The sequence below is a fragment of the Fusarium falciforme genome, chromosome 3, assembly GCF_026873545.1.
Source record: "Fusarium falciforme chromosome 3, complete sequence".
Taxonomy (NCBI): Eukaryota; Fungi; Ascomycota; class Sordariomycetes; order Hypocreales; family Nectriaceae; genus Fusarium; species Fusarium falciforme.
The window spans coordinates 4,534,097-4,547,804 of record NC_070546.1 but is presented as its reverse complement, the minus strand read 5'-3'; the positions used below and the strand labels follow the sequence as shown (position 1 = coordinate 4,547,804).

The following is a 13,708-nucleotide window of genomic DNA, read 5'->3' as shown; positions in this document are numbered from 1 at the left end:
TAGCCCCTAAGGTAAACTATACCTCTAATATCTAGATGCATATATATAAGATAAGACCGGTAGCTACTATCTAATAAGTATAAAGACTAAGAGCATAAGTAATTATAGGGTCCTTTATAAGCGTAGCGATAAAAATAGTAGAAGCAGAAGCCTATATAGCGACTATCTATAAATGGTTTTTAAGAAAAGTAAGTAAGCTTTAAGTAGACCTATATACTTTGCCACGGACTAACCTACTCTATAGCCTCCCACGGGGAATTAAGGCATTTAAGCATTTTATTTCCCTACTTAGGTGTATTGCGGATATTTATAAGGAAATACTAAAGGGCACTATGGAAGTAATTTAGCTATATATATTAGCTCCCTGGCAGATATGTATATAAGCTATACTAAGTAATAGAAGGGAGAAAGAAAAAGATAAGATTAAGGACTTAGCTAAGGCCTAATGGGTAGTTAGAATAGCAACTAGTAGTTCTATAAGGAATAGACTAGTCGGCATAGGAGGAACCATCTGGCTTCCACTCTCTATAGTAAAAGCAGGGAAAATTATTAAAACCTTTTTAGTTACGCTAGGTATAAGGGAAGAATATAACCCCTATATAGCTAAGTTAGCAGCTATTACTTATGGCCTTAAATAGCTGCTAGAGATAAGGTATTAGGTTATTATTATCCTAATAAGTAATAAATCTATGGCGCAGGCTATATATAATCCCCGTTAATAATCTAGATAAGGGCATATCTGGGATATATATAACTCCATAGAGGTACTTTAGAGAGATAAGAATAGGGTTAATATAATCTAATTATCCTTGCGCGCTAAACTTAAAGTCTAGAGAATAGCTAAGATATTAGCCCGCTAAGTAATAGAGCTATATACTATGCTATAATAAATATTAATAAAAGCAAAGTCTATTATTTTAAACTAAATAAGGGTAGAGCTCTAAAGCGAAAGAAGACTACTAGAAGGGGTAAGTAAATACTCTAGAAGGGTCGACTTAGCCCTACCTAGAAGATATACTTACCTACTATATAACTAGCTATTATAGAAGGAGGCTAGCATATTAGCATAGCTTAGGATTAAAATAGCCTAGCTTAATGGTTATCTATATTAGATTTAAGCAGCGCTAATAGATAAATGCCTATGCAGATGGGTAAAAAAAATAATAAAGTATTTTCTCTTTTATTATATAAACTAGATAATATATCGCAAAGAGATACTTTAATATATAAATACTAAGCACAGTAATATCTCCTTCTTTTTAAGAGGGAAGATAATATTAAATAAATAGAAGTAAATACCTAATATAAATATTATATAAGCGATAATTAGATTTATAATCACTATGGGTCGCCTTAATTAGAGGTAATTTACCTAAGTTTTATTAACTAACTAATCTATTAATACTAATTATAAACCCCTTATATAATTAAAAGTAGGCACTATTTTAGCTACTGAAAATAAGAAACTAAATACTTAGAGGAATTAGGCTTTAAGTTAACTTATTATTAACCTTTACGAGGACTAAGAAGAAGAGCGCTAACTAGTCTAAAAGAATAAGGCGGGATCTATAGGGGCTTAGCGAGATCAAGGTAAGAACTAGAGTGGTATATATATTTTTTAGCTTTAGAGCCCTTTGGGCATGGCCTACCGGGCGTAATAGATTTTGTGTGTGTGTGTTGTTAGATCCGAGGGAACCAATGTATCCCCAGCTCCTAGTGACCCAGTCATCCCGGAGAAGAATATGTCGTATCCGGGCGAAGGTAATAGGGGGTATGATAGGACTGGTAAGAACTTCCCGGTTTGTCTCCCCCTCTCGATGTGCGAGATGGTTGATTTAGGAGCGTATCCGCCCAAGAACGTAGTTCGGAGGATACGAGAACTCAAAGCCAGGGACCTTCGACGGAAATCCGGTAGATACCAGCACACGGAGGAATCTAGGGCAACAACGATGCGGACAAAGTAGAAAAAGAAGCCACTGGCTGGCGTGAAAATGGGCATACAAGGAGGCCGGCAAAGCAGGGCCAAGAAAAATGGACGCCAGAGACGCGACGCAGGACCTCCTTCTGACACTCACCAAGGCTGGCCAGAAAGATTCTCAAACTCCAATTTTCTGACGGACCGGTCAAGCGAAAGAGCGCCATCCTGTTGCAGATATATACCAATCGGACTCGGGATGTTCCTCTTCAACCAGACAGTCCCGGACATCACGGACGACATCTGCTCCTGCCAGACGAGAAGTGACATCAGCGAGACGAACGGGTCATGTATTTATGTGGCTGTTGCCTTCACTCAGCGGGGTTGGACGTAACAAAGAACGAACGAACGAAACATTCGCTTCACCATCTACATTTGGCAGTGCAGTCAAATTAAGTTAACTAATGTACGCTGCCACACCACCCACTTATGATGCTAGCCCCGCAAATCTATGGATCAATATTACACTAATGTTGACCGTGTTTGCAGATGAACCCGAGCTGCATCGAGCACGGAACAGGGCCATTTTTGCGCTTCTTGGTTCGATCAACACATTCCACGTCCCACCAACAGCAGACGATCGATATGTTCAATCGGGGGCATCCGAGAGAACTCTCGAAAGCTCTCCCCCACTACTGTGCGCCAATTCGGTGGGACAGGTCTGGTCGAATCCGTCTCCCGTGGTTCTACGAGCAAAGCCAATACGGGGGTTGTTGTTTGCAGTTGGAGCATCCAGCTGTCGCGCGCGTCTTGCAGACTCGCCTTGGTCGATTTCATCGGCAAGTGTTGCACCAGCAGATATACAGTGCTGGCCCAAGTTGGCCAGTATCCCAAGGGCAGTTGGCCTCGATTTTCATTGCACGGTCAATGAATCGTGTAGCATTTGTAAGAGTACCCCTACCGGCGTGGCGTCTGGGGGTAGTTGGATACGTAAACCGTCCATTGGCCGCGTACTAGCATTGCGCCTTTTCCACGACACATACCAACGAACACCAACTTGGAACTAGTGGGCGAAGCACTATCTGAGTAGTTGTGGGGGGGGACAGATGTCAGGAAACGCGGGGTATTTTCGGTTGATACCCGAGCGCGGGGAAGCTGAAAAGCCACGCCTTCGGCTGGATGGCGACCTACACTCGTCATGCTTCTGAATACGCAGGTCATGGAGTCAACCTGAATGAGGCCTTTTAAGTGTACAACGTGTCGTAGCTCCTTTAGCCGTGCGGAGCATCTGGGGCGGCACGCTGCACTGCGTGGGAGCCTCCTATCCATGCCGGCCGTTGCTCTCGTGCTAATCAGTCTGCAGATACTGGTGAACGGCCACATAAATGCTGGTGCGGAAGGGCGTTTGCGCGGAGGTTCGTTTCCGGGCTTGCCATGGCTTTGCTCATCTCCCAATGCCCAACTAACTAAGAAACGTGTATTAGCGATGCCTTCTCGCGCCACCTCAATGGCTGTACAGCAGGAGATGTGAGAAGGACGGACGGGCGTGTCCCGGGCTCGCGTTCTAGGCGCGCTTGTGATCACTGCGCACGTCTGAAGTCAAAGTGTGACTCCGGCAATCCATGCTATCGCTGCGTCTCTCGAGGCATGGTTTGTTCTTACAATGGCAGCCTAGATCAGCAGAGCGCCACCCCACGACAAGCCGGTTTAAACACACCAGGGCCCTCTAACGGGGACGAGGACATTTCTTCTCCTAAGACATTGACGACACCTCAAGCCCCAGCTCAGCGGTCGGTCGCAGATAGCGATGTGTCGGTAGTAAGGGCTACCGGAAGTTCGCCCGGAGGCTGGGTTGATCGGCTTGACGGTAACTCGTCTTGCAACGTGGAACCGGCGCCATTTGTGCAGGAGCTTGCTTCTGTCAGCAACTTGTCATGGGATTTCGACATGTCTTCTTTGCCCGAGCTCCCACCATTTCTTGTTGATGGTGCGTCGGATTTCATGCTTGAGCAGGGTAAGCCTCACCATGTACACATACGAGACATGTCTACATACTGATCAAAAGCGGTTCTAGTTGATCCGCAAGCCTTTGAATCCTCCACCAGGAGGCTTAGCAAACCTAGCTTGAGTTCTCTGTCGCTGGAGCAACTGGATCCGTTGCAGGCAAAATGCAGCGCGATTCAGGCCCTCCTTCGAGGGCCAGGGCCTGCGTTGCCCGAGGAAGTTGTGACGAAATCAATTAACCGAGATAATTTGCTGCAGGCGTTGCAACTCTTCGGCAGGAACTTTCAACATCACGTCCCTGTTCTCCATGCTTCCAGCTTTGACCTAGCGACAGCGTCGCCACTGCTCGTCCTGGCGATGTTCGTCGTAGGGTCTTGCTACGCTGATATCATCCGACCGGCAAAGTATATGTTCTCAATGGCCATGCGAGTCTTGGTACATGTTGAGAAGCAACAAGTAAGCTGATCTGGACAGAATACCCTTGGACGCCACGGTTATGGCTCTTCAGAATGGTTAACGATAGCTAGCACGAGATTGACATGGGTGAGCCTCCACTGTCCTCAATCCAAGCGAGCATCGCCGCATGTTCAGTCCTGGGAAGCTCGCAAGATGAAACTGCCCACATGGGCTTTCCATTGTACTTTGCACGCACCATTTCTGTGAGTGTTCTACTTCATGGTCCTTGGAAACTCTCTTGCGAACTTACATCACTGTTAGATGGCGAGACGGGCCGCCATTTTCGAGGCAACCCCCCCGGTAGATTACACGACATTAAATGAGCAGACGTTCGACTGGCAATTGTGGATTGAGCGTGAGACACGCATTAGGTTTGCTCAAGACGGCTCGTGGATGAAAAGGCCTCATTAACTGTCTCATTTAATAGAATCGCCAATGTCTTGTTCTGTCAAGACATGGCCAGCTGCATTTTCATGGGCACAGCGCCGTCCTTCTCCCCGCTCGATCTTGACATCGAGCTTCCTTGTTACGACATATGCTGGAACTCTCGATCTGCCCAGGCATGTCTTCAGCATTTGCAATCTGCGCCTCCACAGCGGCGACTCTCGTCCACGTTTTCCCAGCTGCGAAGTGCATCATTCTCGCCTGAGCGGCATGCTCAGTTCGAAGTGTCAGCTTTCGGGATGTTCACATTGGTAACCGCCCTGCATTGCCTCGTCTGGAAGGCAATTCACTACGACTTAGATCACAGTTTGGCCGTTGGTCGTCAAGATATAAGCCTTCCATCAAGGTTCGAGAACCTAGACCGCGAAGTTGCCAGCGATTTCTCAGGCCCCAACATCGTCCAACTGGCGGCACGAGTCGTCCGCCTTAGGAACTCGAATACTTTTGATGGCATTAATCGGATGCTCGATGAATGGCTCGCCGTCTGGGAGAGAAGGAACTGGCACGACGCCGACTATGAGAACCTTGCCTTCTCACTGGATCCAATGCCCTTCTGGTGGCTGGCCAAGTTATTCGTGCTTATTCACTGCGGAAAGGACTGCTTTTCCGCTGACAGCGAATTAACCACGGTTAACAAGACAGGAGTGTCTTTTCGAGACAGTCATTCCTCGCAGGTGAAGATCTTCCGTTGGTTCGCTAAGCTACGGCAGAAAAAGTCGGCAGACCCGGTCCAAAAGGTAGAGTCGCTGGCAGGCTTGATGGTTCCGATATAGCGAGTTCTCAATAGCATTTACACACTAAAAAATCTTACATTGCTAACGGAGTATGGTTGATGGCACAATGCGAAGGTCATGATGGCCAACCTCCACTGCGTCAGGAAGACCAGAAGTAATGGGCGGCTCGATTAGAGCTCAGAGAGATCATATAACAATCAAGTTATGGAGTTCCTGTTGGTTCCTAGGGTGTAATAGTTCGATGAAGGGGTCTTTGCAATGTCCTAGCGTTGGATGCCATTTGCTCAGGGCATAAATGATGGCTGCCAGCAACGAGTACGCGGTACCTGGTCCGACTCGGATCATGTAATTAGGCAGATAATGCGCAAATCCAAACGAGATCGAGGCGGGTACAACGCTTTTTAACACCGCTGTCTCGCCATTTCTTCCGAGGTACGGGAGTCGATGGCGTAGCAAAACGTAATGCCTGCGAGCACCGGGAAAGCCAAACGAGTGTATCCCGTACCCGAAAGCCGGACCAATCCAAGGGAGCTGGCGCTCCGCTGCCATCCCACAGTGCTCACAAGCCTACGGGAACGGTTTGGGGGAACGATCAGATGGAGGGCTAACAAACAAACGACCGACACGACTTCCGCCACGGAGGCAGAGCTCCTTTGCCCTCTCTCAGGCAGCAAACGAAGTAATGTTCGTCTCCTGAATTATCAAGGCGCTAGGGGTTCACCTAGACGAGAAACGAATCCGAGGCCAATGCGACAAAAGCAGACAATACAACTCGTACACAAGGACATCGCTGGGTTACAAACCAAGCTCAGGCACATCAACATGACAACACAACTTCAACAAGAGCAATAAAATCACCAACCTCATCGTCAATACATCGACCATATCGTGAAATTGAACGTTTGTTTGACTGGTCAATACGGACAAATCGCGTATCCAACATTCATCTACTACACCCACCCTGACGTGAAGGACAGGGTACGTACTACGTATCCTACAGACAGCATCCAGGGCACATCCAATCTTCAGACCCAGAGCTGCACGTGACCACTCCCCTGCTTCAACAATTTGGTCGCGCGAGCTCAGTATTTGTACCCTAGCTTGGATTCACGCTTGCTTGGGAGACCTTAGTGCCTTTATCTTGGATCTGGCACTAGCCGACCTTGATCGGGAGATGGCGGCGTGGCCAGCTTTCTGTGAGGATTGAGGGAGGGGCTTGAGGACCACTCGCTCCACGGGCGCATCCCGTGGGGTAAACGAAGGGCCAAAGTATCCCGTGGGGGAAAAGCCCGCACGGGTCAAGCTGCCTTGGGTTTGGGAGAAACCAATATTTATCGTCCGGAATCACCTCCATACCCGACCGTTTAGCCTTCCTTTGTGTAGGGAAACCTTTACTCTATATTTTACGGTTACTTTAAGCAACGAGAAATACGAGCCGACTCGATGGAGACATACGACTACGATAATGGCGCCCAGCGGACTTGCGTGACGACAAGACATCTCGTCTACAACTATTACGACGCAGGGCCGACTTCCGCTGCCGCAAAGAAAACTGCTCTTCTTCTACATGGCCATGGGGACTATTCGTACGGCTGGCGCTACATCATTCCTGTCTTACTCTCCCGCGATATTCGATGCATCATACCTGACCTACTTGGGTTCGGTGAATCGTCGAAACCTGTAAACCACAGCATGTATCGGCTGAAGGCCATGGCCCAAGACATGATGGAGATCCTATCCCATGCCGGAGCGGCAGATAACGAGAAGGTACAAAACCTACAGTGGCAAGACTGAGCCCAGATATTAATGTCGTGACCCAGTTCATTGTAATCGGCCATGATTGGGGCAGCCAGCTGGCCTCTCGTGTCATGTTGCACCATCAAGCAAGAGTGTCGGCGTGCATCAGCATCACTGGGACCTACATCCCTCCTTTGCAGAAAGGAATCACGATGGACGAGTTCATCCAGGAGCACCCTAATTTCTCCTACTGGAAATTCTTCACCGCTGACGGGACGCCAAGCCTCCTGAGGGAGAAATTGCCGGTTTTTTGGAATGCCGCCGTCCGCGGTACGGCCGAGACTGCCGTCCCAATGTCAGAACTCGAGCCGAGGTTGTTGACCGGCCAGGTGCCCCTGGATTGGCTGAGGAAGCCACAGATTTGGGACGATGCTGCGAACGAGAACTATTTGCATACGTACTGGCGCGGCGGCTGGGAGGCTCCGATGAACTGGTACAAAGCCTTCCTAGAGAACTTCGAGGATGAAAAGGAGTTGGATCCTACGGCTATTGTCCAAACACCATTTTTGACCATTCTTGGGAAGTTTGATCCTGCAATTCCCCCAGAAGCAGCCGACATGACGTCAAGCCTTCTTGCCCGGGCATCTATTAAAATTTTGGAATCTGGACACTGGGTAGCGCAAGAAGACGGTGTGGGTCTTGGTACTATGATTGTTGAGTGGTTAGGGGCCTTGTAGCGTCTTAAGGGGTGAAAGAAGTCTAATCGAAGCGGTCGCTTTCAGGAACAACTAGTGATCCCCTTGGCTTCTAGGGTTTGCCGCTCACTCAAAACCAGGGCCAATCCATATTGGAAGGGTCATTGTTAGAGCCGATCGTATCGAGTGGCAGTGAAGGTGCGGGACTCTGAATGTCACGGCCTGACCCGTGTGCGTCACGTACCTAGATACGTTGCAAAGTAGGGCTATCCTTGTGGATAGCTTCAATCTGTGTGTATTGCTTGTTGTTGCTCCTGAGATAATTCCCTCCTTCCTTTTCGGACCGCGAAGTGGTCTTCCTAATTGTACCTAGTCTATCCGACCAGCCGGAGATCTACCCGCCCGAACATTGAAGGCACGTGACCACCCTCAGAGCTATTGTACAGGGCCCAATCCGACATTTACACCCCCGACTTAGCTTAATTTCTACGTCATATGCAAATAGCCCACCGCAGTATCGCATCCGCCCCCTGGTAGATTTTTAAAACAAAGCGGGGTAAATTAATGCCAAACCCGATTTATATTAGCGACATGAAGCATCGGGGGTATATCGGGCGGCCTCCGGATGCTGGTCTGGGAATTGACCTGTCATGGGACCATTCAGCTGCAATCAACATAATGCCCAAGTTCCCATGTATTTAGATTCTCTTGAACCCTCAAACTTGAGTTAAGTTCGTCTCCAGCTATACTATTTGTTCCCTCATGCCACTCGCATCCCCAAATAGCACGGTCGCCACCAATTCCGTGGCCGAATCTCTGCCTGCCCCATCAACGACTGGGTCCGCAGGAGGCGAACAGCCAGCCTTCAAGCGACGCCGTATTGCGGTCGCATGCACTTCATGCCGGCATAGAAAGACACGAGTAAAATCTTTCAAGAGAAAGAAAAAAAACAGATATATGACGATCTAACTATTATAGTGTGACGGCGCCCGACCATCTTGTGCCTTTTGTGCCGACGGAGGCCTTCAATGTGTGTATGAGGAACCCCTTCAAAAAGATAGCCAGAAGAAGTCAGTTATCCCAGCCCGTATCATGAATGGTCGAATGTTTATTGACTGCTGTGAAAAGAGTACAGAATGACTATGGTGAACGACTGAGAGCGATTGAATGGACGCTCCGGCAATTAGCGCAGAATCAAGAGACGGCTCAAGGTAGGCCAATGCATCGACCCCCGTGCACAGCCTGGGAAGCGCACGACACATCCCAAGAAGTCTTTCTAGGACCTACAAATGAAGCTCACGCTGAGGATACGGAGGTGGATACTGTTGACGGCCTGGCAGCCATGTATAGCGGTGATACGGATACGCGATTTTTTGGTGAGTTAGATTGCCCAACATCATGTTCTCGGAGCTCATTGCCCGTTTCTGGAGGCCCTTCGTCAAATATCTCGTTCCTGCGTATTGTCTCACGGGCAACATCGGCCGCTTTAAGGACTGTTGGACCTTCTCATCGTCTGAATCAGTCAATACCTGAAGAGTCTATCACACGCCTGCAATCACCCATTGCTAGTACTGCGCCGTCAACTCCCGACAGCCCGGCCTCTATAAGTCCTCAGGTGCTTCCCGTCGAGTCTCGAGCCGTCTATTTGATAAAACTCTATTTCTCAGACACCGGAACTATGTTTCCTTTTGTTAGCGAGAAGCAAGTCCTAGCATCATACTATGCTTACAAAGACAAGCAATTCTCCGGTCTTCGTCATTCTTTGTTATGTCTCTTCAATGCAATCTTTGCCTTTGCTACTTATATCAGTGCAAAACCAAACCAGGCAATCACAAAATGTGCCACGGAAGCGGATGTTTTTTTTAACCGTGCACTCGCCCTGCGGGCGAGCGGGGCTCGACAGTCAAATGACTTGGAAGAAAGTAAGTAGAAAGGCCTCCTTTCTCCCGTATGGCGATTATAGATGCTGACTTACACCTCAGTACAATCTCTGCTCCTTCTGAGCCTGTACTGCCAGGGTACTCAGCGTCCCGAAGAGGCATGCACTCTACATGGTCTGGCCGTACAAGCCGGACTCAGACTAGGCCTACACTCACCTTCAAGATTGAACCAATCGCAAGGAGTAGAGAGAGAGATTCGGAAGCGACTGTGGTTTGGCTGCTTCGTGATGGATAGGTACGTATCCGGGTTTCCTCTCCGATCTAGTCCCGCCTAGACTTATTAAAAAACCTTAGAGCCCTCAGTATGACGTTAGGACGGCCACCTATTATTCAAAACGAACACATGAATCTTGAACTTCCACTTGATGCCAGTCTGGATGGTCCTTCACACACGGCAAACCAGGTTGGTGAGTACAGCGAGTCTGGACAAACCAACACGACCTGTTTCTTCATCGCCACATTGTAAGTGCACCTTCAGAGTTATCAGCAGTTACAGCTGGCAAGCCTCTTTGTATTGACATAAGTGCATGGCAGAAAGCTCTACGAGATTATGGGCACGGTTGTTACTAAACTGTATGGACAGAATCTGGATGAAGAAATTGCGGAAAACATTGCAGTCCGGATGCAGGACATATTTCTCATCGAAGAGGATCTGAGCAGCTGGAAAATGAGCCTACCCGAGAAGCTACGGCTACGACCTTGGGAAAACTTTGGGTTGAGCGAATGGTCCCAGCCACACTACCATCCAGTATTCGCCCGTCTCAGTGTTGTGACTCAGCTGCGATATCTCAACGTAAGGATTCTACTCCACCGCCCGGTGCTAAGTCATCTGCTCTGGAGTAAAAGGACTCCATCTTGGGAAAGAAATAGAGAGAAGACCTTTACCGAGCAGACGTGGAACTTGAGCGTCATCATCTGCCAGGACTCAGCGGTGCAAATTATTGGCATTATCCACCGCGTGACTGAGTCGATGGATCTTCTGGGCGCTTGGTGGTACTCTGTATATTTCAGTGAGTGTCTCTGCATGTTGGATTCATCCCCAGCGGTAGTGATATTGAACAAGTTCACTAGCTTTCAATGCGGCACTTGTTATCTTCAGCCGCATTCTTCTATTACTGGACACGCGCAACAGCGCCTCGTCCAGGGCGACAGACCCTCAAGCAGATCCAAAGCTTGTTTCGGAGTTGACGACCAGATTAACACGAGCTATGGAAGCCACTGAGCGAATCGGCAAGGATGCAAAACCAGCTAGGCGGGTGCTGGCGATTCTAGCAAAACTTGTCAGAATCTGTCTAATACTAGGTCAGTCAAAAACTGCAGTATGCCATGTTGTTGCTAAGAATTGTATAGGAAAATACGACCCTAAGAATGGGCCTTCTATCTTATCCACGCTCTGCGCTAGAAGCTCATCAAATCCTTTAGAAGCATTAACCTCCCTTGGCTCGGGTGAAGGTGTGGCTATTGGAATACCATTCAACCCACAAGAGCCACTGGCACCAGCACCAACGCACATGTTTGATCCTCTCGAGAACTTGTCTCAATGGTGGGCGGCAGGGAATCTTGAAGAACTGGGGGACATTATTGGCGTTGATCCTGGTCTTGTCAGTTTGATGACAATGTGAAGGCTATGAATGCTGGCCTCAAGGTGCATTACGCTGTACATGTTCATAATAAGACTTAGATATCCAGGTCAATAGATCGCGTACGTTTGTAGTTAGCGAATTGCGACTCGATCATTAATCACTCTGGTGCTCCCGCTAAGCTCAATCCACAACAGTCCAGGCTCGTTGGAGTTATCGCCGTTGGTCATTACCATTTGTCACTTCTCACTGGTTTCTAAGGGCTATATATATCCAACTGCGCGCCTATTTAGCTTTCAAGGTATCTAACTGTCTGTGGGACTGCTATTCTGAGAACTGGACACCGCGCTTATTGACGTTTTCGTAATTTCACTTCACACTCAGCAGCTTTATTGAAGAAGCCTTCCCTTATCATAGTTGGCTTGTCGTTCAGTCTTTCAACGTCAAAGAGCTTGAATAGCAACGCCATAGCTTTCAAAATCTCCATCCATGCGAAACTACTGCCATTAGCCCACGATTGCAACATGGCTGGAGCCGTAGAGCACTTACTTTCTTCCGATGCAGGCTCGAGGCCCGGCAGAGAATGGAAAGAAATGGTCGATAAGGTTGGTAGAGTCTCCGTCAAGCCACCTCTCAGGCATGAACTCCGTGGGACATTTGAATATCTGTGGATTCATCATCACCCCGCAAGTTGGCACGCTGATGACTGTCTACCAAGATACCAGATGATTAGCACACGTTCCAAGGTTATGATTTGGAAGTCAATCTGCCCTCACCTCTTCGGGGATAAACTTTCCTGCCACCATTTTCCCTCCCGCGGGAGTTATTCGTTCTAGACCAGTTGCACTCGTAGGTCGGAGTCGCATTACTTCTCGCAAAACTGCAACCAGATAAGGAAGTTTGGCAACTTGACGCTCTTCAGGAACCCAGTCATCAGCCTGTTCACCTGGAAATCCCTCGTCGAGTTCCTGCTGAAGTCGCGACTGTATTGTAGGATTGCGGGAGACCCTGTCAATGAAGTTGGTCATGGTGCTGCTGGTGGTGTCGCTACCTCCAACGATGAAGCTGATGGATTCTGCAATGATCTCGTTTTCGTCTATTGGATCTTTGTTCTTTGCATCTGCTACTGCGAAGAGATGGCTGAGAAGATCACGACGATCATCCGCACTTTCCTTACGCAGGAGGAATGCCTCGCGACCAATTTTTTCCAGGTCAGCAGTAGCCTTCAATCCCGAAGGCCAGAATGGATCCAGAAAGTAATATTTCATGAATGGCCTTAGCCAGGGTGTTAAAGAACCAAGGGCGTTGAGGACTTCTCCACGCATATCGATAGTCCGAATTAGATTGTAAGGGTCGTTACCCTTCTCGATGAAGCCGAACGGCCTGCCAAAAGAAAAACTTCCGATAACATCAAAGGCAAGATAATTTGCTAGTATATGCTATTAGCGGGTCCATGAATGAGAGAACAAATCAGGGCGCAAGGCGATTAAAAACAAAATGAAAGGTTTCCTTACTCCACACCACAAAATCAACACGTCCCTCTGCCTCTTTATGGAACCTAAGTAGCTGGCGCTTCCAGGCTAGCAGTTCAACGTCCATGTGAGGCTCAAATTCGGTTAGTGCTCTCGCGGAAAAGGCTGGGTTCATGTATTTCTTCTTTCTCGTGTGCGTTGCGCCATCTCGAGCATTGAAAAGAACCGGCCTCACTTGTACGAAGGCGTCATAGAAGTCGCTCTTCGTAAAGCCAGTCTTATGACCATAAATCTGAGTAACAGCAGAGGGGTCATTGATAGAAACATGATTAGGAGCAATCCTGACAAAACTGCCGTACTTATCATGTTGCTCCATGACGGCTACCGACCGACGGGTTTTGCGGCATTGCGACACGAGCCAAAGAGAAGAGATTTTAGCCCAGAATGGTCCCGGGATATGGCGAATCTTCGAGGTCAGGAAAAGGACGATTTGCCCTATGATCTGTGCAAGTATGGATTAGTTGATTTTCAGGTAAATGTCCGTGTAAAATTATTCACTGTGGATGAAACGAGCGCCACTAGGCCATAGCCCAGCAAGGAGGCCGGAGTATGCTGATCCAAAAGTTGAGAATTGATCAAGACACCCATAATTTTGGAAGTGAGTTCGTAATTCTGGCAAGTGTAAGTTGTGATTGAACGATGAGCTTTGGCTATGCAGAAGCACCGAATAT

The 13,708-nt window shown here is 48.2% G+C and overlaps 2 protein-coding genes across 2 annotated transcripts; one reads left to right on the top strand and one right to left on the bottom strand.

The window, feature by feature from the left end:
• Positions 1-3,300: 3,300 nt before the first annotated feature.
• Positions 3,301-5,592, top strand: NCS54_00464600 (Fungal-trans domain-containing protein; the record flags this gene model as incomplete). The annotated part of the gene is made up of 7 exons (XM_053150176.1): positions 3,301-3,330; positions 3,400-3,442; positions 3,591-3,929; positions 3,990-4,375; positions 4,447-4,578; positions 4,637-4,746; positions 4,803-5,592. The coding sequence occupies 7 exons, from the start codon at positions 3,301-3,303 to the stop codon at positions 5,590-5,592; spliced, it is 1,830 nt and encodes a 609-aa protein (XP_053006151.1).
• A 6,674-nt stretch (positions 5,593-12,266) lies between these two features.
• NCS54_00464500 (Hypothetical protein) lies at positions 12,267-13,353 on the bottom strand (the record flags this gene model as incomplete). The annotated part of the gene is made up of 2 exons (XM_053150175.1): positions 12,267-12,934; positions 13,020-13,353. The coding sequence occupies 2 exons, from the start codon at positions 13,351-13,353 to the stop codon at positions 12,267-12,269; spliced, it is 1,002 nt and encodes a 333-aa protein (XP_053006150.1).
• Between the last annotated feature and the right edge of the window lie 355 nt (positions 13,354-13,708).